We start from the raw sequence: 3,160 nt of genomic DNA on the forward strand, positions 1-3,160 counted from the left end.
GTGCGTGGGGGATGCAGGTGGGCGTGTGGCAAGGGCGGCGCGGGGCTCTCACAGGGGCGGCCAGGCGCGCCTTCGTTCGTAGGGAGGCGGAAGGCTGGGTGGGGCAGGCGGCGCACGAGGACAGCCGAGAGGCAGGGAGCGAGAGGGAGGAGAGGAGGAAAGGAGGAGGGAGGGGGGAGGGGAATGTCGGGCAAGAGGAAGGAGCGGAGCTGCTTGTTGCGTTGTCCTGGAAGGGGACTCTGCCAGGGGAGCCTAATATCCGGCGGGAGGCGAACGGCACAGGGCCCGGCCTGGCCTGCCAACTGCTCGGGCGTCCATGGACCAGACGGGGTGGCATGCGGGGCTGGGAGGCCCCGCCGGACGGGACTCAGGGGGGCGGCGGATGGCCAGCTAGCAGGGGGGTGAGGGAGGGGGACTGGGGGTGCTTTCGCTCCCCGGACCCGGGGGGGGGGGGGGGGGCGCCAGGCTCTCCCCTCCTCGTGTGCAATCCCGAGCGGACACATGCCTCGGCGTTAGCATGCCATGTGCTGAGTTCTGGGGAGAACTGAAAACCCCATCCCGAGCCCTGGGGGGCCCCTTCGGCCCCCCCCCCCCCCCACTTGAAGACATGAACGGGGGCCGATTTGTACCCTGCGCCGGGCAAAGAGGGCGCGAGCAAAAACAACTCAGCAAACAGGCCAAGAGACAGGCTACAGACGTGGGACGTGCAACGGGGGGCCGGCCGACCGGTGATCGCACAGGCAGACCCATGCGCACGCACACACGCGCGCAAGCCGCAGAGCTACTCCGAGGGCGACCGGCTCGACGAACAGGCAATCCGGGCATGCCCCCGCGTCGAATCCGCGCACACGGCGCCATTGTGTTCGCAGCCATGGAGGCCAGCCACTAGCGTGCAGCCCCCCCCACCCCCCCCCCCCCGGGCCCCATGGTTGCCGGGACGCCGTCCCAGCCGTCGGCCTCAGCCGGGAAAGGGAGCAACGGCGGACAGGGGGGGAGGGGGGGGGGGGAAGGACACTCTCGGGAAACGGCGGGAAAAACACCACGCATCCCCCGCCTCCGCCCGGCACACGGCCTGGGGACAAGAGCGGGGGTCAAACGCGAGGGACTGCCAACTGTCTGTCGAGTGGCACGTGCTAAGCGCACGAGTTCTGGGAGTGCCTCCGGGCCGCACCCTTCGCCGATCACTCGCAGCCGCCCCGGCCGCACGCCCGCGCACACGGGCGAGGCGCTTGGGCGAGCAGCACCCGGCGGGATCCTGGGTGAACGGGGACCCAGCAAACCGGGGCGTTGGAGCACACAGGCAGGACAAAGTGGCCCGCCCAAGGGCATGGATGGCTCTCCGGTGCTCGCTGAAAAGCGATCCCGCGAATGGCTGGCGCTTCGGGGCAGGCACCAAACGCATCTGCGGCCACGACACCCCTCTCTACCCTCACATCCTACCTGCGCCACATGCTGCCATGGATGCACATCCCCCAGCGGCCATCTACCGCGGCCGGATACAATCCCTAAATGCCCTGCTGTACATGCGCACACACACACACACACACACACACACATAAGCACGCGCGCGTGCATCGATTGTAGGCCACCTGTCTGACGCCCCTGACCTCCGGCCCTGGTGGCCTTGCTCGCGTGTCCTCCTCCTCCTCCTCCTCGACCATGGTGCCTCTTCAGAGCTGAGCATCGTACCTTGGAAAAACTCCGACGGAATCTCCTTCGGGAGTGTCCGTCGTACCGACACCAGGTGACAGTTGTCCCTCCGCCCGACCCGACGGCCGGCAGCGTTCACATCCCCATGTCGCATGTCACCTGGCGCGCGGCCAGTGGGGTTCTCTCGGAGATCCGCTCTCTTTGCGAGGACCGGCAGGCGGCGGTTCGCCAGAACATGCCGGCCACCGTGCTGGATCAGATTGATGATGACATTGTTGAGGTGCGTACAGAGACTGGCATGCGAGGCGGACCTGCTTGTTCGTTGCCACCTGCCTCTCCCCGCAGGACACCCCTGGCCATATGGAGAGGGATCGGGCGATCGGGCGATCGGGCGATCGGGGGGGGGGGGGCGTCAGGCGGAGGGGGAGCATCGCGACGAGGGGACACTGGCACGCGATGCTGACAGATCTCGGCCCCCGGGTGGCCGCCACATCGTAGCTGGTCACCGCCATCAGCTTTGTATACTCGCCACGCGGCACACCGGCTCCCTCGTTGCTGCGCAAGATCCATCGATTGCGACGGTCGATGCTGGACACCCTCCGGGCGATGGCCTTCGCTCTTCGGGAAAACGACCTTCCCCCAGTGGCCCGACATGCGATGGGCCTGCGCTTTGACTGCGTTCCTGACCTGGAACCCACCCCCGCCGAGGGGGGGGAGGAGTGAATGGAAAAAACCGCGAAGCACCGATGTACCAAAAAATAAAAAATGCTCATGTAAGGCCGCAGGCGCTCGTGCTCCTTCTCTCTCACGCACACACGCGTGCAATGGACACTTCAAAAACAGGGGCGGCAATGCCGAGGCGCGGGCACGGCGGGCGGGCGTGTGACGCTGCAGGCCAAGGATCTATTAACTGGAATGGTTAATGTCGCAAGTGCTACTTTGCTCTTCACGTGGGCCTATTGACCCGTGGCTAGAGGCCGAAGAGGAGGGTTTTTTCCCCTGTGCTCCCGACTTGGGGGCCGGGGGGGGGGGGGGGGGTCCAACCAAGAAAGAACAAGGCCATCATTTTTTATTCCCATATAAAGTGAGTTGTTCTCTTCCATGTGTGTGTGGTTTTCTGGCGTTGTCCCCCATTCTCGTTGGGGGAAAAGACAATGTTTGAGGTTCTCCCCCGGGCTCGGGCGGGGGAGCACGGGCTTTGGTGGGGAAATCCGCGTGTCCTGCCTTGGCCTGGCGCCGTGCCCGGGGGCGCTGGTATCCCCTCTGTCTGAGGCCCAGTCCCAAGGGGCTCACAGTCGCAGGGGGGTGGGCGGGCACCGGGGGGGGGGGGGGTATGCATGGATGTGCGCGCGTGTGGGAGGGCCGTGACGGGCGCGTGCGGGACCCGCTGATTGGGCATCGGAACCGTGCGCCAGGGCGGGGCAGGGGCGGGGGTCGCGTGGGCACACCGTGTCCCGCCGGGTTTCGGTTTCCTTGAACTCACCCCCAGGGGGGGAGTGTGTGTGCGGGC

The 3,160-nt window shown here is 66.6% G+C and overlaps 1 protein-coding gene across 1 annotated transcript; it reads left to right on the plus strand.

Moving 5' to 3' along the window:
* Nucleotides 1-1,376: 1,376 nt before the first annotated feature.
* On the plus strand, nucleotides 1,377-2,433 carry H696_03923 (hypothetical protein). The gene is made up of 3 exons (XM_009497791.1): nucleotides 1,377-1,519; nucleotides 1,675-1,930; nucleotides 2,149-2,433. The coding sequence occupies exons 1-3, from the start codon at nucleotides 1,458-1,460 to the stop codon at nucleotides 2,371-2,373; spliced, it is 543 nt and encodes a 180-aa protein (XP_009496066.1). The 5' UTR covers nucleotides 1,377-1,457; the 3' UTR covers nucleotides 2,374-2,433.
* The last annotated feature ends 727 nt before the right edge of the window (nucleotides 2,434-3,160 follow it).

This window comes from Fonticula alba (genome assembly GCF_000388065.1).
Source record: "Fonticula alba strain ATCC 38817 unplaced genomic scaffold supercont2.6, whole genome shotgun sequence".
Classification (NCBI taxonomy): Eukaryota; order Rotosphaerida; family Fonticulaceae; genus Fonticula; species Fonticula alba.